We start from the raw sequence: 27,308 nt of genomic DNA, 5'->3' as shown, positions 1-27,308 counted from the left end.
ATGGAGAAGGTTTTCATGGGTGATGATTCAGATGGACTGAACCAAATCACGGTGAACCTAGAAGATGTGGTAAACCTGATTGACAAACTGAAGAGTAGTAAATCACCTGGACCGGATGGTATACACCCCAGAGTTCTGAAGGAACTAAAAAAATGAAATTTCAGACCTATTAGTAAAAATTTGTAACCTATCATTAAAATCATCCATTGTACCTGAAGACTGGAGGATAGCAAATGTAACCCCAATATTTAAAAAGGGCTCCAGGGGCGATCCGGGAAACTACAGACCGGTTAGCCTGACTTCAGTGCCAGGAAAAATAGTGGAAAGTGTTCTAAACATCAAAATCACAGAACATATAGAAAGACATGGTTTAATGGAACAAAGTCAGCATGGCTTTACCCAAGGCAAGTCTTGCCTCACAAGTCTGCTTCACTTTTTTGAAGGAGTTAAAAACCATGTGGATAAAGGTGAACCGGTAGATGTAGTGTACTTGGATTTTCAGAAGGCATTTGACAAAGTTCCTCATGAGAGGCTTCTAGGAAAAATAAAAAGTCATGGGATAGGTGGCGATGTCCTTTCGTGGATTAGAAACTGGCTAAAAGACAGGAAACAGAGAGTAGGATTAAATGGACAATTTTCTCAGTGTAAGGGAGTGGGCAGTGGAGTGCTTCAGGGATCTGTATTGGGACCCTTACTTTTCAATATATTTATAAATGATCTGGAAAGAAATACGACAAGTGAGGTAATCAAATTTGCAGATGATACAAAATTGTTTAGAGTAGTTAAATCACAAGCAGATTGTGATAAATTGCAGGAAGACCTTGTGAGGCTGGAAAATTGGGCATCAAAACGGCAGATGAAATTTAATGTGGATAAGTGCAAGGTGATGCATATAGGGAAAAATAACCCATGCTATAGTTACACAATGTTAGGTTCCATATTAGGTGCTACTACCCAAGAAAGAGATCTAGGCGTCATAGTGGATAAAACACATTGAGATTGTCGGTTCAGTGTGCTGCGGCAGTCAAAAAAGCAAACAGAATGTTGGGAATTATTAGGAAGGGAATGGTGAATAAAACGGAAAATGTCATAATGCCTCTGTATCGCTCCATGGTGAGACCGCACCTTGAATACTGTGTACAATTCTGGTTGCCGCATCTCAAAGAAGATATCATTGTGATGGAGAAGGTACAGAGAAGGGCGACCAAAATGATAAAGGGAATGGAACAGCTCTCCTATGAGGAAAGACTAAAGAGGTTAGGACTTTTCAGCTTGGAGAAGAGACGGCTGAGGGGGGATATGATAGAGGTGTTTAAAATCATGAGCGATCTAGAACGGGTAGATTGAATCGGTTTTTTACTCTTTCGGATAATAGAAAGACTAGGGAGCACTCCATGAAGTTAGCATGTAGCACATTTAAAACTAATCGGAGAAAGTTCTTTTTCACTCAACGCACAATTAAACTCTGGAATTTGTTGCCAAAGGATGTGGTTAGTGCAGTTAGTATAGCTGGGTTTAAAAAAGGATTGGATAAGTTATTGGAGGAGAAGTCCATTACCTGCTATTAATTACGTTGACTTAGAAAATAGCCACTGCTATTACTAGCAACGGTAACATGGAATAGACTTAGTGTTTGGGTACTTGCCAGGTTCTTATGGCCTGGATTGGCCACTGTTGGAAACAGGATGCTGGGCTTGATGGACCCTTGGTCTGACCCAGTATGGCATGTTCTTATGTTCTTAATACATAAAAAGGAGAAGTTGTGACCTAGTAGTTACAGCAATGGGCTGAGAATCAGGGAAACCAGGGTTCGAATCCCACTTCCCCCTCCAATTCTTGGAGGAGAAGTCCATTAATGGCTATTAATCAATTTTACTTAGGGAATAGCCACTGCTATTAGTTGCATCAGTAGCATGGGATCTTCTTAGTGTTTGGGTAATTGCCAGGTTCTTGTGGCCTGGTTTTGGCCTCTGTTGGAAACAGGATGCTGGGCTTGATGGACCCTTGGTCTGACCCAGCATGGCAATTTCTTATGTTCTTATTTTGTAGAGCCCCTGATGCTGCCGTAAGGTCGAAACTCGGCCAGAGTCGGGCAGGTTCTGTTCTATTTTAATAAATCTTTCCAAGGCATCAGTCTTGTTTTTTCACATCCGTGGCTACCCTAGACCGACTACCGCTTTGCTTTGTGGGTCCAACTGGAGGTCCAACATCTCGGGTACAGGCAACTGGCCTATGCTCCCTACAACCCAGATAAACCCCGTCCCTGGAGTTGACTGAGGCTCTGGCTGGGGCTTGGGGGCTCTCTGCTGCCTGGGACAGCTGTGGTATTGACAGGAACGAGGGGGCAGAGGATAGTACTTCCTCTGATGAAAGAAAGACTTCCTTTGTCCCTGTCTCTCCGGCCTCCTCAAAGAGGATAACAGGTCGGGAGTGCTGGTGGAGAGTTGTTGGAGGGTTTCATGGTGGTCTCAAAGTTAGGCCATAGTTTCCTCACTATCTCCGAAGAGATTCTCCCCAGTACACGGCACATCGGCGAGTTGTTCCTGTACCTCTGATTGGAGATCTGAGGCCCGCAGCCATGCCATTCTACGGGCTCTGATTCTTGCTGGACAGACTCTTGTTGCAGTCTCGAAAACATCCTAGGTCACTCAGACCTCGTGTTTTCCGCACTTCAGGCCCTTATGCATCAGTGACATGAGGGTGTCCTGCTGCTGTTGAGGCAGTTATTCGGCCACCTCCTGCATCTACTTTCAGATGTCCCCCCAAGTACTGGCTCATGTAGAGCTGGTAGGCAGTGATGCGGGCAATGAGCATGCATGATGCCTTGAAATACCTTCTTCCCAAGAGCATCCATCGCTCTGTGGTCCTTCCTTGGGGGCACCAAGGAGCAAGTCCAAGAACTCTTGGCCTTCTTGATGGTGGATTCAACCACCACTGACTGGTGGGGCAGCTGACGTTTATCGATCCCAGGAGTCTTCTGGACGAAGTAGACCCTGTCCGCCTTCTTATTAATGGGAGGCACTGTGAGAGAGTGTTGCCATAGCAGCAGCTCCTTAAGAATCTTGTGCACCAGGACCACCATGATTTTCTTAGGAGGCTTCTTGAACTGGCGATCTCAAGCATTTTGTGCTTGGCATCCCGATAACTGAAATAGGATGGCTTCCATCATCACCCTCACGTATCCTGCGAAAGTCAAGTCCTCGGGCGGAGACTTCCTTCACTCCTCTAGAGGAGAAGGATCTGATGGGAGACCCTCAGAGCCCTCGGAAGAAGACTTTGAAGTATCGCCCTGCCAGGGGTCATAGGGGGTCCTCATTCTCACTGTAAGCTACAGAGAATGGATCTCTAGGTGCTCAGCCTTCGTCCAGAAGTGCAGGCACTGGTAAAACTGAATAGGGGGCTACAGACCTTGGCATCTCTGCCAGCCTCTGTGGAGCATCCTCCTCAGAGGAACCGGCAACGACTACTATATCAGTAGGGGGAGGCCTTGATGGCACCAATGCTTCCCAGAAACAGATGCCAGATGGGTCAGTAATGCACCAAATGAGCATGTTGAGCTTCTCCAGAAGCAGTACAAGGAGAGGCAGCACAGGGTCTGGTGCTGTCAGTGCCATAGGACCAAAGCCTTACAGTGCCTGCTCCACCGCTGATGCCAACACCGACTGGGAGAAAGGAAGGGTGGCCAGATCTTCAGACCCTTGAGGTGGATCGGTGACTGGCATCAGGACTGGTGGAGACTGTTGCAAGCTCCCGGCACTGATGGAGGACTGGCACTCCTTATTGCAGGGTTGCTTCGGGGGCATTATGGCATGAGCCAGTGCATCCCCATGCCCGTCACTGTGTATCAATGGGGTCCAGTGCAGATGCTTCTTCAGCTTCCCCGATGCAAAGATCAATGATGAGGAACCCGATATCCTCGGCCTGGAGGAGATCTAAGGTGGTCGATCTCCAGTGCCCCTATCCACCGAAGGCACAGAAGGTCACGCCGATGTCTTAGTGTCCATCGGTGCAGCTCCTTGGTCCTTCGATGCTGATGGCTTGGACTTCTTTGACCTGAAAAATTGTTCAATCTCGTCGAGTCAAAGCAGATGTCTCTTCGGGGTCATCTGGGCTCATGGCAACTCCAGACGTCATGCAATGCCCACGGACAGATATCTCATGTGGCTCAATGATGGTCATGATCCTCGGGCACTGGGTGCATCGCCAAAAACTGGACATGGCAACATTGGACAAAACAAAACGGGCACAACCCGAAAACGGTGATGGGGCATCAACATACTGCCGCCAGGGGGAATCGACTGCAAAAGGAAACTTACCAGAATTGCCAAAAACCGTGACTAGGAACATTACAGGAAGGCACCAAGAGGGACCTGGTGGCAGAATAACACAGAAAAAAAAACTGGCAAAAAAATGCGAGAAGAAAAAGTTTTCCACAAGGCCAAAAGCAATCAAAAGAGAGCTCTCTGAAACTGCAAGGCTTACAGCTCCGCAGAAAAAGAGAGACTGGAGAAGGACCCTATGTGGACATGTGATATAGGGCATGCTGGGCATGGTCAGTGTGCCTAGTCAAAGTTCTAGAAACTTTGACATAATTTTTCCGCATCGGAGCTCCATTTGATGTCACCCATGTTGTGAGGACTACCATCCTGCTTGTCCTCAGAGAATATATTTTATATTTGTTTTTTTTACTTATCTGCATAAGTAAAAAAAAAAAAAAAGTTTTAGATCAGGTTTTATCTTCTTTCTTTAGCAAAGTCCATAGCTCAGCTCGCCAATATTTTAAGTTAAGTCCAAGTAATTCAGGATTTAAAGCCCAACACCATTGGGTGCACTCTGAGTTCCAAAGCCTCCCATCACTGCACTGTTTCGGCAAATTTCATTGCCTGCAGGAGGGGCTTCTTTGTGATTGCATTCAGGAATGCTCCTCCTGGCATCACAAAGAAGCCCCTCATGCAGGCAAAAGAATTTGCCGAAACAGTGCAGTGTTGGGCGGCTTTGGAACTCGGCGAGCGCACCTGGCAAGTGTTGTGCTTCAAATGGACTTAACTTAAAATACTGGTGAGATGAGCTATGGACTTTGCTAAAGAAAGAAGGTAAGTAAAAAAAAATGTTTTAAATCAGGTTTTATCTGCATAAGTAAAAAACAAATATAAAAAATATTTCCACATGCTGTTGGAAGAAAACGTCAGCGCAGGCTGCTGGGAGACACATTGGTGGTAGTGGAGGGGCTGGAGGACTTCCCAGAGTGATGGCAAGCAGATTACTTTATGATTATCAGCTCTATGTATAGTTACATATATTCTCAATGATTTTGAAGGCAGATGATCAGCATTTCAGCATTTCAGCATCTGTTATTGTCTGTATTGGTTGATTTGTTGGGAACAGTGCTTTGGCTTCTCTGTTTGTCTTATTGGTACTTTGTTTTCCCCCCTGGCCAAAACTGCAGACGTTGCTGCCTCCCCCCGCGGGAATGTCGCTGCCAGGCCTTTCAAAGCTACTTCCACTCCGCAGGACTCTGCCGGTTCTCGTATGCGGGAGATGCGCACTGGAAGGCACCTTTCTAACTCTTTGCTGACAGCGACTTAAAGCCACCGCGCCTCCAGCTTCACAGATGGCAGGAAGCAGGCTAAGTCAGGTTTCCCTCTGTGGGGTTTTAAAGCACGAAAATGTAAAAAAAAAAAAACCCCAAAAAACATGGAAGCAGAAGCAATAAAAGCAATCAAGATTAACATTCAGAAAATAATAAGCAGAGATGGTCAGGCAGAACCGTTAAGATAAAGAAAAGGCAGGCAGAGAGGGAGGGCAGTTAGGGAGAAACAGCAGAGAAAATTACTCCGTAAACAAAAGAAAGGCAAAACTTTCTTTAGATTTATAGAAAAAAAAATAAAAAGGAGAAGGTGGGATTAGTGTGAGCAGGGTAAACGGGTTCCCTTGTACAAGAAGGGCGGGCAAATGAATGATTGATTGTAAAATTATCAGAAACCCATTCACAGCAGTTTAAACATTTAAACAAACGAGACCCCCAGGATACTGAAAGAGCCAAAGGAAGTACAGGGACCCCACAGGGGGGAGCAGCCAAAATCCACAAAACTGGCAACCAGGGAGCGGAGGGGAGGCTGCCCAATGCCATTAGTGAGGAAAGCTAATGACACTGTGAAAGGAGGGAGTCCACGTGGATTCCAGGGATCCCAAAAGGACAAATCCTGTCTGCCCGACTAGACTGAGTTTCTCTTTAAGGAAGTGACAGACTGCTGGCTCAGTGGGGTGCAGCCGATGATGCCTGTCTGGACTTCAGCGAGGTCTGTTGCATTTATATCCCTACTGAAGCAAGGGTTCCCCCTAAAGCAGCGTCTACAATACTTTTAAAATACAGAATGTATGTATTTATCTAATGCAATGTCTTGGAGCCTGGGATCTTCTTGGTGTTTGGGTACTTGCCAGGTACTTCTAGCCTGGATTGGCCACTGTTGGAAACAGGATGCTGGGCTTGATGGGACCCCTCGGTCTGACCCAGGACGGCAACTTCTTGTCTTCTATTCTGCATTTGCATAGTTCGAGGGGGCTCGCGGCCTTTACATTCATAAAGCCCCTAAGGAGGTTGGACGGTGCAGGGGCGCGGTGGTCCATGCAGTAGGTACCGATGCAGGTAAAGTGAGCAGTGGTGCTACCCCAAGGGCTTGACGCTAAATCAGTTCTTTTCAACAGCTTTATTAGCACTGCTGCAAAGAAGCTGGAAGGAAAAAAAAACAAAAACTGTGCTCGTTTGCAGGCTCATACACAAAGCTGCTACTTTGTGCAACCTTTCTCCCAGGCACCCTGGGAGAGCAGGGCGAGATAAAAGAAGAGTTTCAAGACCCTTGACTGGAAGAACTGTCAAGGGTCTTGAAACTGTAATTTAATGCAAATAAAAAAAAAAAGTGTAAAACCAGAGACATAAAAGTCCATTAGAAACCCAAGAACTGGCATCTGCTAAACAGAAAGGAACCCTAAGATGAATCATCTCCAGTGAGCTGAAGATTGCCAGGCAATGCAATGCAGAGCCATCCTAAAATCTGAACCAGTCCTGAACCTCGGGTTTGTTTTTTTTTTTTGCTCTGAAGGTGCTTCCCCTTACAGCAAGGGAGAGATAGGAGGTTAAGAGGAGAGCATCTTCATTAAAACTCACTGGCCTCTATTTTCAAATCAGTGGCCTAGAGGTGGCAAGCACGCAAGTATTTTCCTGAGCTAATACATTCCTGCTTTGTAATGCATTATGGAATAACATGCGAAGGGCTGAGGCAGCAGGGCGTATATGGAAAACTTGAGTAAGAGCTGTGCAGTTCAATTCTGTTTCTGTGATTATTACAAAGCCTCCTGGAGACTATGGTCAATGCAATTTAATAGGCAAATACATTTTTTACAAGACATTTGATTTGTTATTGTTGCCTTAAATAAATAAATAAATAAAAGATCTATATTCTCTAGAAAAAAACCCCAAAACGTTTCGACAGAATCAGCAGGTCTGTAACTTTTTTTTTGGGGGGGGGGGGCTGACTTGCACTGGGATCTCAAGGCACTAAAACAAAAAAAAAAAACCCAACACCAAACAGATACCATGTCTCCACCCACTTCATCTCCCGCCCCAGATCCTCTCCCTAAAAACAACAATTTTCCTTGTCACTTAAAATTCAGCCTCTGGGCTCAGCAGGTTGCGGTGCAGGAACGGAAGGCGAAATTTGGGGCTGTCCCAAGCCTGCAGCCCTCCTCTCCGCACATGAGAGCAGCCTTCATGAAAGCGACCTGGGCAGCAGGCAGTGAGCTGCAGGCTGCAGAGCCCGCGGTGCAGGGAGGCGAGGGCGCGCGCCTGCAGGGCTGCGGGACCAGCGGGCGAGGCTCAGGCGCTTTGCACGAGTGACGAAGAAACGGACCGGAGAAGTTTCTTGGAAAGCACCCTCGGCTCCTGCCCTAGGATTCCCCCGAGCGTGTTCGGAGTTTGCCAGCCCTGCGCTCGGCACCTCTAAAGCCCCGCTGGGTAAGTCCGGAGTCTCTGTCTTCCCATTTTTTAGCAAAGAGGAGAAATTTAAAAAAAAAAAAAAAAAAAGCAGCAACCCCCCCCCCCCCCCAATCAGTGCATCTATCAGACCGAAATAGGCTCCAACCCCCAAAGGAAACTTGATTTGAAAAGTTATTTATTTAAAAGCTATGCTTTTCTGTTCTTGTGCTAAAAAAAAAATATAATAAATTAAAAGAACTTGGTTGAGAAGATCGCGGTGCAAAGCGGTGCAGATGTTGCAGGACGATCCCCTCCCCCCGCCCATGGGGAGCCTTGTCAGACTCAGGCGTTTTACAGCGATTGGAGAGACCGCCAGGCCGGTTTGTGCCCCATTGTTTTGGCTGACAGACAGGACAAGGAAAGGCAGGGGTCGCCCTGACCTCGCCGATGGTCGCCAGGAGCCGCCGGAGCAGAGGCGAGAGGGGATCTGGAGCTGAAATCGAGTTTCCCCGTCGGGCCGGGCTGCTCCATCCCGGCCAGAAGCGCAGGAGGAGCCTGCAGGGCACAGCTGGCAGGAATCGGGGCTAGGAAAGGGGCAGCCTCCCGTTAAGGTGCTGAATAGGTTCCTCTCTTTCTTTCTTTCTTTTTTTCTCTCTAGGTAGACAAAATATGAAGAATACACTTAATACTGTACTGCTCCCACCCCAAGCCCCCGGGTGCTGATAAAGGGCGCAATGGCAAGATTTTAAGAGCCACAGTTCAAATCCGTTTGCCTGCCAGAAGTTTGCAAGCTGCTTAGCTTGCCCTTGCATTTTCTCGCTCTCTCTGCTTTACTGCTGCCTTTGTGCATAGCTGTAATTACAAATAACAAAAAAACCCCAAAAAAAACCAACCCCAGACTTTTGTCCAAGGGGCTCCAGTTTTGAGAAACTGGAGGCTTTGGTTTATTCTGTGATGGAAATCTAGGCCTGATGCCTTTTAGCACAGAGGAAACTCCTGCATCTCCTGGTGCCTTTCCCTATAATTTTTGCTACCCTATTAGGGACTAGACAGAAAGTTTAAGTAAAATCTGTTTTCATAAACTGGCGGCTTCTTCTAGTCCTGGTCCCTCGTTAAAGAGACATAGAAACATAGAAACATAGAAATGACGGCAGAAGAAGACCAAACGGCCCATCCAGTCTGCCCAGCAAGCTTCACATTTTTTTCTCATACTTATCTGTTTCTCTTAGCTCTTTGGTTCTATTTCCCTTCCACCCCCACCATTAATGTAGAGAGCAGTGATGGAGCTGCAACCAAGTGAAATATCAAGCTTGATTAGTTATGGGTAGTAGGGGGAAGTAGGGGAAGTAACCGCCGCAATAAGCAAGCTACACCCATGCCCATCTGCTTTACCCAGACCGTGCCATTATTGGTTGTTTTTCTTCTCCCCTGCCGTTGAAGCAGGGAGCTATGCTGGATATGCTTGTAGTATCAGTTTTTCATCTCCCCTGCCGTTGAAGCAGAGAGCCATGCTGGATATGCGTGAAGTATCAGTTTTTCTTCTCCCCTGCTGTTGAAGCAGGATATGCATTGAAAGTGAAGTATCAGGCTTATTTGGTTTGGGGTAGTAACCGCCGTAACAAGCCAGCTACTCCCCGCTTTGTGAGTGTGAATCCTTTTTTCTTCTCCCCTGCTGTTGAAGCAGAGAGCTATGCTGGATATGCGTGAAGTATCAGTTTTTCTTCTCCCCTGCCGTTGAAGCAGAGAGCTATGCTGGATATGCGTGACACTTCAACCTTGCTGACATGCGGGCCTGCTGATCTAATTAATGCAATATCCATTTATCATTATGTATCACACGCTGCTATACGCTTCCCGCTAGAAAAAGTAACATTTTTACATCAGGGGTGACCACCACCTCCAGTCCCGAAGAGCCACAGTGAATATGCATGAGATAGATTTGCATTTAATAAAGACAGTGCATTGTGGATATCCTGAAGGCCAGGTCTACTTGTAGAGCTCCAGGACAGGAATTTGCCACCCCTGCACTACAGGATGTGCTCCGAGATGAGGGGGCTTGTGCCTGGCTGCTGGCTGGACCTATCAGGGAGACGCCGTCTCTAAGCGTAGTAGTTAAATCACAAGCAGATTGTGATAAATTGCAGGAAGACCTTGTGAGACTGGAAAATTGGGCATCCAAATGGCAGATGAAATTTAATGTGGATAAGTGCAAGGTGATGCATATAGGGAAAAATAACCCATGCTATAATTACACGATGTTGGGTTCCATATTAGGTGCTACAACCCAAGAAAGAGATCTAGGTGTCATAGTGGATAACACATTGAAATCGTCGGTTCAGTGTGCTGCGGCAGTCAAAAAAGCAAACAGAATGTTGGGAATTATTAGAAAAGGAATGATGAATAAAACGGAAAATGTCATAATGCCTCTGTATCGCTCCATGGTGAGACCGCACCTTGAATACTGTGTACAATTCTGGTCGCCGCATCTCAAAAAAGATATAATTGCGATGGAGAAGGTACAGAGAAGGGCTACCAAAATGATAAGGGGAATGGAACAACTCCCCTATGAGGAAAGACTAAAGAGGTTAGGACTTTTCAGCTTGGAGAAGAGACGACTGAGGGGGGATATGATAGAGGTGTTTAAAATCATGAGAGGTCTAGAACGGGTAGATGTGAATTGGTTATTTACTCTTTCGGATAGTAGAAGGACTAGGGGACACTCCATGAAGTTAGCATGGGGCACATTTAAAACTAATCGGAGAAAGTTCTTTTTTACTCAACGCACAATTAAACTCTGGAATTTGTTGCCAGAGAATGTGGTTCGTGCAGTTAGTATAGCTGTGTTTAAAAAAGGATTGGATAAGTTCTTGGAGGAGAAGTCCATTACCTGCTATTAAGTTCACTTAGAGAATAGCCACTGCCATTAGCAATGGTTACATGGAATAGACTTAGTTTTTGGGTACTTGCCAGGTTCTTATGGCCTGGATTGGCCACTGCTGGAAACAGGATGCTGGGCTTGATGGACCCTTGGTCTGACCCAGTATGGCATTTTTCTTATGTTCTTCTTATGTTTCTTAAGCATTTATGTATGAAACATTTCCCCCATAGACACAACATAGGAGGAACCCCTTGGCCCAGTGGCTCCCAGGACTGATAGGAATGAATATATTTACATATTACTGAGGTGAGGCAATGCATGGAAATCTCACTGCATATTCACTGTGGAAAGCCAGACCTGCTTGCAGCCCTCAAAAGAGGGCAATAGGGGACCACCCCCTGCCCTTTTAGGCTCCATGGGGGATGGGGTGTTTTGGAGGAAGGGGTGAAGATCACATGCTAGAGCAGCACAGCAGTTCCTCAAATAAGGAAGGTTAGACTTCTTGAGCTGAATATGAATTCTGCATAATGAATCAAGTAAACTGCGATCAAACAAGGTGCAAACCACCCCAAGCAGTTCGAGAAATCATCTGAACCGGCTCCGGCTGCTTTAACACCCACTTGGCTCAGATCAAGAAGCAACACGCTTGGTGCAAAACAGCTGCCAGGCAGACGGAAAGTTCAGCCATAGGACTTCCTGCACGATTCTTTGACGAAGGGGGCCCTAAAATGTTTCCAGCGCTCGGCAAACAAAACCTATGATATTTACAAGCCGCCTTTTGGATCTCACTAATTCATTGCTTTATTTGTGCAGTGATTTTAAAACAGATTCAGTTACTCAGTTTTACTGTGGAGAAGAGCATCTGTGGCCAATAAACAGTCTTGCCATGCATGGGGGGGGGGGGGGAGGTGTTTAAGGATTTTGTCCTGGATCCGCCCGAAGAACTTGTACAGGATGCGAGCAGCTTGGCGTGGGGGCAAGGATGAAGCCAGCAGATAATGCAGGACAGATGTTCCTCCAAGCACCAGGGCAGCAAAGGCACCCGACACCAGAGACTCTGACCCGGTATTAGGGATGGGGAACATTGGCAATTGCCTAGGGCGTCAGAGTTGGCAGGCGCCAAGGAGGAGCCGGCTCCAGACATCCACTTTTTAAAAGGGGCACTGCTGTAGCAGCCGGGGGTGGGTGGGGAGGACAGGGCCAGCCCCCACTTTCCAGGCTCTCCCACCCCTGCCAGTCTATGGTGGGCACCAAATTCTTAAAATCCGGCCCTGCAGAGAGCACCACCATCCCCTTTACTGCCCTGAATGAGCTAGAAGCCGGGCCCGGCTGACAGGCGCCAGATGCTGCCTGCCCGTCCCTTCGCGTGCATTTACGGAAAAATGTCAAACGGTTATAAAACAAAAAGCAAAGCGAGCTCCGTCTAACAGAAAAAGTTCTAAAGGCGACAACCAGAGAGCACATGAGCCCCGGGCCGCCCTATGCAAAACACACAGTGACCCTTTTGTGTAAGCAGCACGCGGGTTAGAGAGGGGCTGGTCGGGAAAAGGATTTGAATGTACAAGTTTAAGCTTTGTGAGTGCTAGGGGGGTTAAGATTTCATGTGCTAGGAACCAGATTTACAATAAACAGAAAAAGGAATCCATTTAGCAGCTCCCTATGTCTGAGCCTGTGGGCCAAGAGCCAAATGAAGGGTCTCGGCTACAAGCTGGAAGGAAATAGTCCCTTCTTGGCCAAGACTGAAAACCACTACAATATCGAAGGAGGCGGCCAGGAGGTGCTGCACCCTTATGAGGGTGGTGAAGGGGAAATAGTGCCCTCGCCACCCGACCTCAACACAGGAAGATTAAAACCTGTTGCTTAAGAAAAGAAAAAGAAACATTTATAAAGGGGATTCGCCAGGTAGAGACAGAGGATGGACTGTGGGGCATTCCCCCTGAGAAATGATGGATTTAGGTTGTGCCCGGACGTCTTGCGCCTCTCATGGAGCACATCAGGAGGAGGGGCAGTGGTGGCGGCTTTGCTCCCTCCCCAGTGCATCCCTCCTTGCACTACATTTCTCCCCTCCACCCCCCGTACCTTTATGGGTGATGTTGGCCACGGCATAACTGGACCCTGGAGGGGGGACGGACGGACACCCAAACCCCCTGGATAGAGGAACCACTGGGCTTCCTTCAAAAGCCAGAACAAGGTCCCTCGGTAACGCCTTCCTTCTTCTACGCGCCCCTGTCGTAAAAGCACAATCCCAATGCAGGCAGAGAGCAAAATCTAGTTTTGGGGGCTCATATTCTGGTACAACCTATCTTAACCATGTGGTTTTCTGTTCATGCCCACTCATCAGAGTCCTGCTTCTTTCTGGTGATGAGCGCCGTGCAGGGGCAGTCCTCGAGCATTGGGCAGGCCAAAAGGTCACACTCGCCTCCCCCATTTTGCCAAGCTGGCTGTCAGGTAGCGCACTGAAGCGGTTCAGGGTGCTCCAGTTTTCCAAGCTGTGCTTGCCACATCTCCTCAGGAGCAGGCTCTGGTGCGTTGTTAATTACGCCTGTTTCTGTGGGACCTCAGGCATTTTTTTTAAATTTTTTTTTATGGTCATGGTGTGACTGTGGAGAAGGTGGCCACCGTCCTCTGCCGCTTCCTCGCTGCATGGCCGGCGGTGGCGTTTCAGACAGGTTTGGCGGTGCTCTTCCAGCGAGGAGGCACGGACTGTCGAGACTGGTTGGTTTAAGGTATCCTGTGATAATCTGGCAGATGTCATTCAGTATCACCCAGCAAGTAAAGGAAAACCCAGTCAGTAAATAGCCGGTTAAAGGTTTCTGACTGTGTAAGATCTCTCGCTTGACCGGAGGTTTAAAAAAAAAAAAAGTTTTGACTTTTCCCCTTTCTATCTTTGAGCCTCCTCCTGTTTTTAGACACCAGACCCCGGTCAACTCCAGGAACCTTTTGCAAGGTCCACTTGACCGGCAGAGGCCTGCACGGCAGAGACAGACCGCTATTTTTCTTCCCTCCCCAGGCCTGAGCGTCCCCACCTCCACCAGCAGAAAAAGACCGCATGGGCCTGTCCAGGCCACTCATCCACACAACTGCTCGGCTGTACAATCCCTACCTCAGAGATCCCCCCCCCGTGCTTGGCCCTGGCCTAAAACGTTCTCTCTGAATCAGGCCCCTGGGGAACGAAGTCCTTACGTTTTTATTTTAAAGCTGGAGCTGTGGCTTCCCCGCTGGGCTATGGGCAGAGAGACAATTCTGCATGTAAACTGCTGCAAGCGCATTCCTTTCTGCTTTCCCTTATTTTGTTGGCCAGACATATTTAAAGCAGCAGTGTCGCATGCTCGTAAACTTGATTTAAGGTGTACGGTGAATTTCTATCTTCTAGATGAGCCAGTCCCATGTTGATCCCGCATTTCTGGGCCAACGCATTTAAGGGCCAACGCACTGCTGTGCAGAAGATGTCCCTGCCTGCTCCCCCTCCCCCGACCCAGCGCTAGGAGCCGGAGCCGGAGGGGCCAGCGCTCTGATCACGGCCCAACCTCAGTCATTGCTCTGTCTGGCTTCGGGGATAATCACAACGAGGTTCCAAAGGAAAGCGAAGTCCTTGCCTCTCCGGTAGAGGGATAGGTCATTGGGGTTGGCTGGGCTGGTCTGGGGAAGGAGGGAGGCAGAGGAGAGCGATTAAAAACAGGACAAAGCTTGAGAAACCACGAATGAGAAGTCCACACTGTTTCCGTCTCCAACCCCCCACTGTCATCAGGGACTCGGGCAGAATCTGAATGGATGAGGCAGGGCTGTCCTCGAGGGTGGGGGAACGCGAACTGGGGCGACCACCCCAGGCCCTGCGCTTGGGAGGGTCCCCCCCTGGTGGTGGCAAAGCTGTGCCCATCTGTGTTCTGGGGCCCCGCTGTGATTGATTCATCCCAGACGCTGAACCCCATTAAGGGCAACCCCGAGGCTATGAGTAGCAGGCGACTCCTTAACCAAAAACAAACCCCACCACCACCAATTTTTCAGAGGATTCAATTTAAATTTGTTTTTTATCCTTATTGTTAGGCAAGTAGGACCTCGAATAACATAATGCAGGGGAGGCAGGGTTGTGAACTGGAAAACAATCTAAGGCCTAGGAACTGAAAAAGCACAGAGCATCCCCTGCTCACTCTGTCTGCTTTGCCCATGCCCATTCTCAAGACACCACTCCCCTGGGCCCATGGTGTCCTGGTGTTACGTCACTGCAGGTCACACTCAGCTTTGTCTTGCGATGTGTTACGAAGCAGAGTGAAAATAAACTCACACCACCCCTATCACAACATTTAAGAATGCATTCTCGTGCATTCATACTAGCACAAAGGAGCTTCTTCAGTGTAGCAGACAAAAACGTTATCGCCGTCTGGATATACATGTATGTTGTGACATATTGGACATACGTGCTCCATGTGCAGGCATCTACACATGAGCAGAAGTGGTGCTAGCCCATTTTGGACCTTACATGGGGGGGGGGGGGGGGGGTGGAAAGAAAGAGCAGAGGTACAGAGAGAAAGCAATAACGTGTGAATATGGGGTTCTCCTTTTGAGCTGCTCAGTCTGCTTATGCCTAGCACCAACTCTATAGATTAATGCGCATAAAGAAAGCCCCTTCTGGATTTTCCAGACTTCTGTGTGTTAACCAAATTTCGACTCTTCTCTCCAATAAAATACCAGAACAGAGTTATATACAGGTCAAGTTTCTTAGAAACCAGATTTTCACTTGATATTAAGAAGAGTCCATGGGCCACGTTGTCTGGTACTTGGAGGATCCAAACAAGGTCTCAGTGACCCCAGCCCTTCTGTTAATTTTATCTTGCCTATATAACACAACATTTCTAATGGTTTAATAAGCTCCATCTATTAATGCAGGTTTGTGTTTATAAGTACACAAACACAGTACTGCTAATATTAATGTGCATTATCTTTGTTTTGTCTCTTGCAGCCCATGCTATACAACCAAGAAGGAAAAATGGCTGCTTCATTCTCCTTGTTGGTGTCCTTGATTCTAATAGCACCTCTGTGCACTGCCAGGCACACACATCCGGAATTGGATTATGTGACGGGGAGTGGAGATAGTGAAAGTATCTCACCTACTTCACCTTCTGTTAGTGTTTGGGTTCCAAATACTACACCAGACGATACCGAAACATCTCGCAATGGCACCTCGACCTCCATGAACATACTCGATGGGATTGTGGACTTCTTTAAAGAGTACATGCTGCTGATTATCGTTGTGGGATCTTTGGTACTCCTGTTGATATTCATTGTCTGCACAGCCGTCATAGTTAGGCAGAAACACAAGGCCTCAGCATATTACCCTTCGTCTTTCCCCAAGAAGAAATACGTAGATGAGAATGACAAAGCAGGTGGTGCCAAAATCTTTAGTGAAGTTCCTGAGAAGGCACCAGACACCAGTATGGAAGAGCCTATCGACTGTTCTAAACAGCTTCAGGCAGACATCTTGGCTGCTGCACAGAGCCTCAAATCCCCAACAAAGTCAATAGCAAATGGAGAAGGCATGAAAACAGGGGAGAAGCCCAGAGAGAATGAGGGGAAAACACCCGACGTGGAAATGAAAGGAAAGGCTGAAGACTCTCCAACAGGGCAAACCTGCAGCCCCCAGGAGGAAACTCTGTCTGCAAAAGAGGCAGCAGTTCAGGGTATTACCGAGGAAACTGTGGTCCCTGACCAACCCAAAGAGGAGCCACTCTCCACCCACACAGAGAGTGAATCAATTCATGAGGAGACCAGCCCTGCAGCAGAAAATGTAAACGCCTTCAATGACTCCACCACCACGGCCAGCAATTCGACTGCAGAAACCAGCCCAAATGAGAAACAGGATCCTTCTGCCCCGACAAGTCAAGAAACTTGTGAAGCTGTTCCTTTGGATGTTCAGTAAAAGAACTTGGTACAAGACAAGGGACTACTTAACCTAAAGACAGCAGCAGACACAGAGCTAAGCAATTCAACACATGCTCCAGCTGCCATAATTGTCCACTGAGGCTCGTGCCTTCCCTTCTTCAATATTTGTTTCATATTTGCAAAATAACTATTCAGTTCCTTTTTATGTTGTTGTAGTTAACACAACTGCTGTCTATAATTTCTTGAGTATACACACACACACATATTCTAATAATAGTTATTTCACACTGTATCTTGGGACACAGGGATATTGACGCATAACAATTACATTGTAATTGCCTGGCTATCACCATGCTATAAGATCTAACATTAGCTTTATAGCAATACACTAGAGTGTATTTTCAACTCCTACCTTTTGCTATAAATGCAACTGCATTGACATCTCACTAGGTCACCTCTTTCCTATGAAGTCCTATTTGTCTAAAAAGTTGTGTTGCCCGAGTGTCAGAGAGCAGATAGTGCACCAATGGAAGATCTGGCTTGATATAGTCATTTCTTTCCCTAAGAGGTAGCTAGCAATTGCTATTCTGGTAGTTTTTTTTCCCCCAAATCCATTTTCCTTACTTTTATCAAAGTTTATTTGCATTAAGCAGTGAGGCAGGAGGGATCAAATTTTAGGGTGCAAAATGCTGGTGGGGGGGGGGTGGATACCAACCTGGACTTCTGACAATTGCTTAAATAAGCTGGCTCCTGTTTTTTCTTCATGAAAATCTAGGAGTAGGAGACACTTGGATCTAAAGGTTCACCTCTACTGCCTTCTCCAAAAAGGCTCAGTCCAAGGAGCTTTTACTATAGACATAAAATTCTGATCAAATCATTTACGTGATGAGCTTCGGAAGACCTTGAACCTGATTCTTGACTGCCTGGACATGCAGGAGGAAGGACTTTCTGTAAAATGGCAGAATGTAACAAGACAGCAGCCCGACAGTGCGCAAAGCCATCACCAAGACCTTTTGCCTGGCTCTGATAATATTCATGACCTTGCATGCCACTGCAGTTTTCAAAGGGACTGTTTCATCCACTTGCCAGCAGACTTGTGCATATAACGTGCCTCTCTTTGTGCTGTCTGACGCTATGTGTAGCCTTATTTAAATGGACTTATTGTTTAAGTGTTACATGAAATATAGTCACCACGTTTAGTTGACTATGACGAGGAGACTCTGCAGTGGACCTTGACAGCAAAGATTTTTTCCTATCCCCAGGCTCCTCACCCTGCCCCATCCTGGGGGCACCTGTTAATAACTCGGTTTACAGTGCATTTCATACCCACTTCAGCAAGAAGGAAAAAAATCCCACCAGTTTTGCATGCACACAGCCTGCCGGCCACCACACTGAAAACAGGACAGCAGATCGTCCCCAGGATCCCTTCCGCAGATTAATCATGCGGATAACAGCTGGAATAAGCCCAAAGATTTAGACAGGTTGCAATAGTACGTTTTTGTTTTTTTTTTCCTACTTTACTACATTGTTAGACATGGTACAGAATTAAATATGATCGTGGAGATTTAATTTCAAATGTTGCTCTTTTTTCTTTAAACACTGATTGTATCCCCAGTCACATGCAGTAGATCCACAGGTAAGCCCTGGGCTTCCTGAGGCTTGCACATGCACTCTGCCTCCTCTGAGGGAGGCCCACAACGTCCCACCAATGCCTGTCAGGCAAAGATTTTAGCTGTGGAGGGGACTGGATTGCAGGAGGGCCGCGCCCTTTTCTCACCTTCTGATGACCGTCTTTCTCAGCCAGTATCTCTTTACAGCAAGTATGTTTAATTGGAGAAGAGATGGATGCTTGAGTAGCAATACGTGACGATACCAGGGTAGCAGTTCCAACAGAAATATTTTTGTACCAGGTCTTCTAGTTATTTTTGTGGTAGAGAAAACGTTTTTAAAAACCATGCGGCCTTCCTGTACAGTTAAACTGAGTGATAGAGAAAACCTGCCAGCAAGGACTACAAATGTATCCCTGACTGCTCAGAATGAAGCTGGCGTGTGCAGGTACCAATGTGCTTCCACGTCTGTGTATGCATGAGTCCTTTTGTACCACAGGAGAAAATGGGAGATTTCTACCAGCTGGTCAATGGCCACTGAAATGTTTAAACATTAAAATTCATTCTTTGAATTTGTGGGTTTTTGGTTTTTTTTTACTCCAAACAATAGCGCCCATGTAGCAGATAGTATTGTGATAACTATTACTTTCTCGCATCCATCTTTGGCTTGGGGGCATGTGCCCGACGCCACCGACCAGCGTTACAGGAGGCATCGCGTGTGCCAGTCCACTAGCTGCAGGTTTCAGAGGCTCCTTGAGTAGCAGCAGCATCCAGCTGGAGTTTCATGGCTTGATTCTGCCTCTGCCAAACCAAGCATGAGGAAAAAAAAAACAATTAGTTATGAAGCAGGCGCTCGAGAGCACAAGACGCCTGGACAATCCACAAAAGGGTTTTAATTCTTGTACCACGAGTGGTAGTTTGCCATCAGCGAATTGCAATATCTTGCCCAGCTCTGTCTGGCATCTTGCAAGAAATTGTGGCCGTCAGTCACGTCGGATTATGTCATGCGACACGGCGGCCATCTTATCAAATCGAGGGTGCAGCTGACATGTATTACTTGATTTCACTTGGCTCGTGACTTTCCTTGCCTGGTTAGTATTTGCTGTACAACACCTGCACCTAGATTTCTCAGGCCAGAAGATGTTAACAGTAGTCCCCTGAAATAAATTACAAAGCATGGGCTGATATACAGAAGCATTCAGGACTGTGTGTTTTATCTTACGCAAAACCAAAAACATAATTTTAAATGCAGCAAAATCCAAAATTAAGTCTGCCCGCCACTGCTACTACTTTTCACACCTCTTTGGGTGGCTTACTTTGGGTTGAGAAAGGTGGTCTTATGCAAACTTTGAAAGAAATAAATATAGCAAGTAATGTGACGGCCGCAGGGCTGTCCTCGAGAGCTGGAGGTGGCAGAATTGGGGAGCGAGGGCCCTGCCATTCTGGGTTCCAAGCACTGCAGTGCTAGCCCCCCCCTCCCACCCCCAAGAGCACTGTGGGGCCAGAAGCAGCTACGGGATGGGCCAGGAGGTGCAGTTTCCCCTCCCCCCACAACCTTTTGAAGGGAGGGGGCCCTCCCCCATACTTCTTAAAAGCTCAGGAAGAGCCTCTGCCACTGTTTGGAGGAGGGGGTGCTTGGTAGCGCCTGCTCTGGCTGAAGCGCCCTGAGCCCTAGGGGTAGCCCCAATGGTACACAGGTACCTAAAATCTTGGTCAGAAGGGTCCAGCACTAGAAAGATGGCCACAGGATTAGGTTTCAACACTCTCAAGTGATTCCAAATCCTTTTTTAAGGTGCAGCCCACAATGGGTATTAATGGGGTATGATCCGATCAAACTAATTCACACAGGAGCTTCTCTTCCATCTCCTTGGGGGAAGACACCTATATTGAATCCTAGTGTTATGGACAATTGTATAGAAGTTACTCCTAACCATCTAGATTTCAAGATTTTAATTGTACAGACACGTCACTGGGTCCCCAATACACCCAGGTTTGGCCTTCTCAGAGAACAAGTCCGTTTGCACGCAGGCTCAACTTATTCACTCGTCCACCCTCCACGACGTTTACAACAAGAAAAGCATAAAACTGCTCCCGACGGAGCCCAGCCCTTCTCCTCCTCCCATGGATAAAAATTAAATGCAAGGACATTATCATCATCATGATTATTATTTCAGGAAGGGGGCCACACTCCCACAGAGCCCAGCAGTCAAAAAAAGAGTCTGAACCTGAACTGAAAATCAGGCCAAACCTTTATCTTGTTTTCCTGAACCAGAACAGAACCTGAACAAATATCTACAAACACACACACACACACACCTACCACTCACATACACACCTACCACCCACATACACACTACACACACCCCCACACACCTAGGAGGATTTACATTTAGAGGTTTGACAGCACAAATAAAACAACATTTTTAAATGAATGCATTGAAGTACCATGCAGGCTTCAGAGCACTTATGACTTAACACTAGCAGTAACAGATTTGGAGCTGTCAGCTTGCTCTGCCCCCATTTGCAAATGATCACTGTAATGTCTCTTATATTTAAATTCTAATGTGAACCAGAACTGAACCAGTTGGTTTATGTGGGCCAAAGGGATTGCTGAACCTTCGCTGCCCTGAACAGAACCAGAGCTGAACAAGTTCAGCTGAATCCGTAAAACGTGCTCGGCTCGACTCTCTGACCAGAATATTCTATTTGTTTTCTTGTGTACTGTAAGGAGCACATTCACTTTTCATCTTTAGGATAGACGTAAGCCTATGGCGGGAGTTAGGGGAGGAGGGCTGCATGCTCACTGAGCTCTTGGACTGGTCCAGGCCCCAGTACCATAAAGAAATGAATACTAGAATAAGGAACTCTGGCACTTCCATAGTCGTGCAAGCACTAATAATTTAGTGTAAACACAAGTGCCACTATGGTGTGCCAAAGTACACAAATACTAGCCTAACTCTAATAATTTCACTAGGGGCAGACAATAATATCTAATTTACTTTTCCTGTCACTTCAAGCTCCTCCCTTAAATCAGAATAAGCAGCAGATAGCAATAGAGTAATGACAGCAGCAAAAGATCAAATGGTCCATCTAGTCTGCCTGCAAGACGCCCATGCCAGCAACCGCCACGCCATGCAGGCCACCCTAAGCCCTACGTCAAGGGCAATAATATTTACAATCAAAACCAAGCAAATGTCAAACCCATCACAAAATTACTGCTAGCAACATTTTTTTTCCAGGGTGAGCCGCCTTCTTGAAAATTCAGACACTGCTGCTTGAATGCGCTTTGCGTTTGGACTTGGCCGTAGCAGCAGTGCTGTGCTTTCCCCCTAACGTCTGCGTCTCAGTACCCCCAGACCGTAAACGCTGGAGCCCGGGGCTGGCTGTCGTCTGAATCCAATGGCCCTGCCCTGTAAAAGTGCAGCACGGCCAGGTAAAAGCGCCTGTGCTTACCTAGGCGAGATCGTCGAGGGATGCGCAGAGGGGGATTTTGAAATCTCCCAGGCATGCGCTCTATGGCGAGGACTTCGCACTTCAGAAGCCCCCTGGGAGGTGGCGCAACCCCCAGCCCCTGAAACTTTCAAAAAGGGAAAAACTTCCCATTGCCCTTTGAAAGCTCGCTTGTGGGCCCACAGGTGCTTTACTGCCCTCGAACTCTGTCGGTCCAAAGCCCCCGTTCTTTCCTTGCCGGCAGCATAGGGTAAAATCGTTTACGGTGCGGGGTCTCTTTACCCACCGGGGCAGTTTTCAGCCCCAGGGTTTTACCTGCGTGAAATTGTCCTCCACGCGCTTGGATTCTGTGACATAATATCCCGCTAAAAACTGGATTCACGAAGCCCGGCGGAAAGCTGAAAACCTGCTTGCAGAATTCCCCTCCAGCCCTGTAAGTATTTCAGAGCGCAGTTCGGTTTGTAAACACTTGTTAGAGGGCCCCATCGTTCCTACTGCAGGAGCTGTTACAAAAAAAAAAAAAAAAAAAGGGAAAAAGACAGATCTACTGTCACAATCAGGAAAGCAAGGGCAGCTGATGAAACGCAGCACCGAGGCTGCTGGCCACGGGCTTAGCTAGAAAAGCTTTTAGAGAGAGAGGTAATGGTACCCATGGAGGGCTCAAGGCAATCTGCTGCCCGAGGGGAGGGACGAGATGGCTACCCCCCCTTCTCCCAAGGCACGCACAGGCCAAATCACCGAGAGGGCCCGCCTGGGCTGCCTCTAATAGGCCTTAAGTACAGGCAGCAAATCTGGTTACACAACAGAAAATTAAGGGAGAGCTTCCTGAGAAAGGAAAGCATCCATCCTCTTCTCTTAATGGGGTCTTCTGACCTGCTCTGGAGCCTCAGGGAACCAGCACTCTCACAATAGGACACTTATTACTGGCTTCGCCGAGGAGGAAGCACTGGGTACTGATTCGGCTAAGATTAAAGCCACCAAGAACAGTCACATGAATGCAAATTTTAAAGCTTCCAGAAATGTTACTAATGAGGTCTGGGAAGGGAATGTGTTTCCCCCCCCAGACTTCTTCTTTCGTAGTCCAGGGCCTTGCCGAGGAGATGAATCAGTCCTTCGCTTCCAGTTCTCCAAACTGCAGCGGCACCCGCTAAGCGTGGCGGCTCCCCCTCTAGATGTGGCACCAGCTTTCATCTTAAAAGTAGCAAGGCAATTCCTTCCTTATCATCTGTTATTAATGATTCTTCAGCAGAAGGCACTTAAAAAAAGCTGCGATCCATTCTGGGCTACAGAAAGGATGTTCAGATTTCTCTCCTTGCTTTTTTAGGAAAACTAATTCGGCAAGCAGTAGGACAGCAGCCGTCTGAATATCTTGAGGATGTGGTTAGTGTAGTTAGTGTAGCTGTGTTTAAAAAAGGACTGGATAAGTTCTTGGAGGAGAAGTCCATTACCTGCTATTAATCAAGTTGACTTAGATAATAACCACCGCTATTACTAGCATCAGTAGCATGGAATAGACTTAGTTTTTGGGTACTTGCCAGGTTCTTATGGCCTGGATTGGCTACTGTTGGAAACAGGATGCTGGGCTTGATGGACCCTTGGTCTGACCCAGTATGGCATGTTCTTATCTTCTTATGTTGAAGATATTAATATTCTAGCAACTAGACAATCCAGCTTCTGTTCAGAACAGAGCATAGAAACCACTCTCGTTGCTCTAACAAATGATCTCCGGAGAAGCTTAGATTCAGGAAGGGACTGGGCACTAATCTCTTAAGAGTTTTCTGCTGCCTTCCATGCCGCAGATCATGAGATAGAATTGGTGTCCAAGGCACAGCTCATGCTGGCTTCTCCTTTCTATCAAGCAGCCTTTTTGATTGAGACCTGGGGCTTATCATATATTATGTGTGCAGATGATTTACAAAATGTATCGCTCTCTGGGTTTTGACCAGGCTGATTCTATATCTTGTTGTTTGCCAGATACAGCGCACTGATTATCTGGTAATAAACTAAAGCTTAACTATTATAAAAACAAAATTCTTATGGCTGAAGCATCCTCATTTTCTGAGCTCCAAATCACATCTCATGTTATTTCTCCCTGTGCTAATGTTAAAAGTTTAGGCGTAAAGATACATTCATTATCGATGGAAAAAAAAAAAAGAAAAGCAGATTGGTATTATAACAAAAATCTGTCTCTTCCACATATGGAATATCCACCGTGCAAGACTCTGCTTTACAGAACGCATTACCTCTGGGTTTTAGATTAAACAATGGCTACTCTGCATTCCAAAACAGCTATAAAACATGGCTTCTCTCAAAAGCTTTCACCCGGTGTCGTTTATATAGATTGTCTGATGTCTGTTTATATGGTAAACTTTGTTTATGTTTCATTGTACACTGCCTCGTAGTCTCATGGGCGGGGCGGTATATAACTCTGGAAGTAAATGAAATAAATGTAAGCCTGGCCTTTTCAGTGATTTGAAATGCTGGGCAAGAGAAGCAGGGTTCCCAGAGAAATGGCAGACAGAGCATCATTGATTATATTCCTAGGAAGCTGGCAACCTTGCCACACTGTCAGGAACCCTACCACCTGTCTCCCACCCTTCTCTGGGAAGTAGGAGATGGGTGAATGGTGTGTGCATGTGTGGTACGTTCTCCCCCACCCATCTCCGCCCGCTCCAATACAGTTTTGCTGTCTCTCTCAGGGTCAGTGCCAGGGTATTAAGCACGCTAGGCAAACCTTGCAACCTTGCTCCACCCTGCCTCACCCTCCCCAATTAAAAATTATGCATTTATAACAGATTTTACATAAAAATCGATAAAGTACAGTTTTTTGAGGTAAAAATATCAGTTACAACATGTATATTATATTTACATATATTGCTATGGTGCCAACCAAAACATCCTGCAAAAGAGGACACTTGGAACCCATATGGTATTAGGTGTAGGCTTGGTTTTCAGAAAGCCATGAGTAAATGGAATTACAAAACAACAATATAGTAAACCTCCCATATCAAAACAGCACTAACTGTCAGCACTCAAAAACAGTAACAACCTTACCTACCATTAAGCAAAACTGCAAATATTACACCAGGCCCTAAAACACCAATACACTGCTTATTAGGAAAACAGAACACGACAGGCGGTTAAAGAGAGAGAGAGAGAGACACACACACACACACACACACACACACATGTGTATATATGTCATGCAAGCTGAGGTCAAGGAACACCCCCTCAGAAGTAGTGCAGGATTGCAGGGCTGGGTAGGGGCTTGTCTTCTGCCTAGCTATCCCTCCTCCCCTGCAGGTTGAGCCCTTGGATTCTGGGGGCCAGCAGGGCTTGTCGCTGGCAGAACATCTTGGTATAAGGCAAGGCAGGCTGGATGAGACTGGGCAGGCACAGGCTGGAACTGGAGGACTGGATACTGGTGCAAGTGGGCAGTGGGATTTTGAGCAAGGGCTGGGACTGGACACAGTCACAGTCTGGGCAGGATAGTGAGTAAGAACTGGGGCTGGATGCAGACACAGAGTGGGGCAAGGCAAGGCCAGGAATGAATACTAGGAACTGGACTGGGCACAGCACAGCAAGACCAGACAAGGGCAGGACTGGACAAGGCAGACAAGGACAGGACCAGACTAGGACTAGACAAAGACAACACAGAACAGAGAACACTGAGGTCCAAAGGCAGCAATGCAGAAGGTCCATAAGCCACTAGTTATAAGGCCCAGAGACCATTAGGCGAGGAGAGGCCTGGATAGGCCACAAGGCAAGGCAGAAAGTAAGAGCGAGCCCAGGGGCCACAAGGCAAGGCAAGGCCCGAGTAGAGAGCCAAGGGCGATTCCATGAATGGGCATTGAGGTACTGACGAGGCAGGGTTAAAAAGGGCAGGAGCTCAAGTATAGTGTGACCAGTGAGGAGGTGCTTGGCAAGGCTATAGGCGAGGCTCATATAGGACTCCTGGTAGAAGGAGGATTGCACGGCAGGCTGAACCTTGGCATGGAGAGACTGTGAAACAGGCGAAATCATGATAGTACACCCCACTTTAAGACCCATTTGTCATAGATTATGGCCAGCAGGTACTTGGTTTCTGGGAATGGTAGTCAGTGAGGTCCAGTTTTTCACAGAAGACAGATGTACTGAGCTGGTCTCTCTCTGGAATAGTGTTCTGGGCCCAGAGTCTCTTTGGGGTTGTGGTCATGGCCCAGAGTCTTTCTAGGACTGAAGTCGAGGACCAGTGCTTTGTTGGCCTGAAGGTGCTGAATCAGATTCTCTGAAGTGCTGAAATGCTGACTCTGGGTCTCTAGGGCACAGATGCACTGACTCAAATTTTCTGGGGTGCTGCAGTGCTGAATCATGTTTTCTGGGGTGCAGGGGCTCTGGGTCAAGTTCTCTGAGGCATGAAAGCACTGACGTAATGCCTCTTGGATGCTGAGATACAGGGTCAGTACCCCTCTGGCACTGAATAATAGCACTGACATCTCACAGGCAATGGATGAACTTGGGTTCTTTGACACACGCAAGCATGGAATCAAAGCGGCTCTCTGGATGACTGAGAGACAGGACCAGAATTTCTTTGGCACTGGGTGGCCATGGTGGTATTCCTAGGAGACTGGACAGTGGGTTCAGATTTTTCCTCAAGGCTGGATGGCTGGGTCAGGGTCTCTCCAAGGCTGGACTGAGGACTTGAGGTCTCTCTGAGTTTGGACAGGACTCAGGGTCTCTCCGAGGCTGGACTCAGGACCCAGGGCGTCTCTGTGGCTGGATAGCTGGATTAATGTTTCCTGAGTGCTGGGTGTCTGGAACAGCACCTCCCTGGCACTGGGCAGGAGGACTAGAATCCCTCGGAGTCAAGGCTGGTGGAACATGTTCCCCAGGGAGCAGGGCTGTATCAGCGGGCTCCTCTTGGACAGGACCAGTGGGACTACAATCTCTCTGGCACTGGATCATTGGGACAGACGCTCTCTGGAATTGGATTGCAAGACCAGGCTTCGTCTACCACTGAGTTACTGGGCCAGACTGTCTCTGGCACTGGGACAACATCTCTCTGCCACTGGCTGACTAAAACAGTGTGTCCTAGAAGCTGGGTGGATAGAAGCGTGTCCCTCTGGCATGCACTAGCTGGCTGACAAAGGCTGCCTCTTCTGGAGTGGATCGGCAGGAATGGAGTCCTCCAGAAGCTGAGTCAGTGCTGCAACTGCTGGGTCAAGCTCCTCCGGAAGCAAAGGCATAGTTGAGATCAGTAGGACATCAGATGAACTTGTTTTCCTTTAGGTTGGGAAGGTAAAAAAGGGTATTTAGAAGGCATTAATAGTGTTTTTCAATCGCCTGATGGCTGGAGTGAAGCACAACATTTCCTAGGTTACTAAACTGCAGCTGTGGAGGAAACAAAGTTGAAGGTAATCTCAGCGCTTGGTTTCCTCTGAATGGATTCATAAATGGCAGGAGTGAAAAAAGTACATGCTGCTCTCTTAGAACTCCAGGCTGAAGTCGTGAGTAGCCTATTGGCAGGTAAGCACTAGAGGAAGAG

At 47.3% G+C, this 27,308-nt stretch overlaps 1 protein-coding gene across 1 annotated transcript; it reads left to right on the top strand.

Moving 5' to 3' along the window:
- Positions 1 to 7,653: 7,653 nt before the first annotated feature.
- Positions 7,654 to 18,906, top strand: TMEM119 (transmembrane protein 119). Its single transcript, XM_029571390.1, has 2 exons — positions 7,654 to 8,011; positions 15,808 to 18,906. The coding sequence occupies exon 2, from the start codon at positions 15,811 to 15,813 to the stop codon at positions 16,762 to 16,764; it is 954 nt and encodes a 317-aa protein (XP_029427250.1). The 5' UTR covers positions 7,654 to 8,011; positions 15,808 to 15,810; the 3' UTR covers positions 16,765 to 18,906.
- Positions 18,907 to 27,308: the final 8,402 nt, after the last annotated feature.

Source organism: Rhinatrema bivittatum, chromosome 11, assembly GCF_901001135.1.
Source record: "Rhinatrema bivittatum chromosome 11, aRhiBiv1.1, whole genome shotgun sequence".
In the NCBI taxonomy this organism is placed as follows: domain Eukaryota; kingdom Metazoa; phylum Chordata; class Amphibia; order Gymnophiona; family Rhinatrematidae; genus Rhinatrema; species Rhinatrema bivittatum.
This window is presented reverse-complemented; position numbering and strand designations above follow the sequence as displayed.